The 1,428-nt window shown below is 37.8% G+C and overlaps 1 protein-coding gene across 1 annotated transcript in view; it reads right to left on the reverse strand.

The window, feature by feature from the left end:
- The window catches only part of GUCY2C (guanylate cyclase 2C (heat stable enterotoxin receptor)), a gene marked incomplete at its 5' end in the record, with an annotated part of 59,872 nt that overhangs the window by 25,732 nt on the left and 32,712 nt on the right, over nucleotides 1–1,428 (reverse strand). Inside the window, 2 exons of the mRNA XM_008579098.1 lie at nucleotides 110–196; nucleotides 1,159–1,263. Of these exons, the coding sequence (XP_008577320.1) occupies nucleotides 110–196; nucleotides 1,159–1,263 (192 nt within the window). The remainder of the gene's footprint in view (nucleotides 1–109; nucleotides 197–1,158; nucleotides 1,264–1,428) is intronic.

Genomic DNA, 1,428 nt, shown 5'->3' on the forward strand with positions numbered 1-1,428 from the left:
TAATTTTACAGGTGAAGAAACCAGTGCACAGAGAAGTTGAATAACTTGCTAGATCTGTTTTCCTATATTTATTTTTCATAAATGTTTATTGTGTTTGTGGGTCTCTTACCTTAGCAATGTCATACAAGACAGAGATCTTAAACTCCCAATCCATGAATGTACCATCAGGGTAGGAAATTGTGTCATTTAAAACTTCCTGAATAGAAGGGGAAAAAACAGGAAGAAGATGAGGCGTTGCAAGGAAAATATTGTAAAGAGACTATTATGAGCTGAATAATCATGAGGCCTTAGGATTAGGAACAGATTGGAACTCCATTGTCCTGGTCTTCCTAAACACATATTTCTCTTCTACATAGGAAGCACTGGGTCATTGGGTGGCTTTAACCACAGCAGGTGAGCAGGAGATACCCACGGCATCCCCAAGCCCAGTTCTTCCATCAGTCAGGGGTAAAGGAATGAGCTGAGCAGACCCTACCTGCAGAGTATCTGGTGAATGTGATTAACGAGTGACTGCCCCGCATGCTCTGTCTCACCAAAATTTCGCTAGTATTTTCAAACAGGGAATTGCTGCTAGGAAATTCCTTCATTAGGCTTACGTTTTTACCACATTATCAACTGCATTCATTGGCTTAATTGCTCTAAATTTACCAAGTTTACCAAGTTTAATTGCTCTAAGTTTACCACGTCCTATAATAACAAGAAAGAGTTAGTGGATTTTTGACCTCATCTGGCAACTCCTGGGCTATCCTCAGACCCTCACAATTTAGACAATAGTAGAATCATGATTTATGAACAAATCTTCTAATGCTTGTTTGGAGCTATTACAACCATCTGTTTCTTTTTCAAAACAAAAGCAAGTATTCAACTAAAATTAAATGTATTTAAAGGTAATCACTTTTTCACTTCTGTTCCCCTCTCTCCCTCACCCCAAATCTTCACTCCTTTTCTGGATTTTTTTTTTTTTTGGCTTCTCTGTAAAAATACAATAGGATTGACAAACAATCTGAGTGGTCTAGTTTGGAAAGTAGACGGGCCCATCAACTCTTCCTAATTCTGTAATGTTATTTCACTGGGTAAGTATCTAAAGAGGTTTGCTGAATGTATTTTCTTCATATGGTTCACCACTTAGGAAATTGGAAATGAGTATGGTTTTCTCACCCGGAGGGATCCTCTTTCACAGTATTCGATCACCCCAAAGATCGTGGAATCGAGCTTCACTGTGCCATAGAACTTGGTCAGGTTGTAATAGTCAATCTGAAGCAACTAGGAAAACATGTTTGTTGACAAAGCAAATCAGCCAGAAAACAGTAACAGCAGTAAAAATTAATATGCCAGTAAAACATGTTTTGTTTTAGATCTTTGGGAAGATGTATTGCTCTTAATAAATCAAATATCAGTACTCATTTCTTATGACACATTCCATCTTAC

The sequence above is a fragment of the Galeopterus variegatus genome, unplaced genomic scaffold (genome assembly GCF_000696425.1).
Source record: "Galeopterus variegatus unplaced genomic scaffold, G_variegatus-3.0.2 Scaffold1807, whole genome shotgun sequence".
Taxonomy (NCBI): domain Eukaryota; kingdom Metazoa; phylum Chordata; class Mammalia; order Dermoptera; family Cynocephalidae; genus Galeopterus; species Galeopterus variegatus.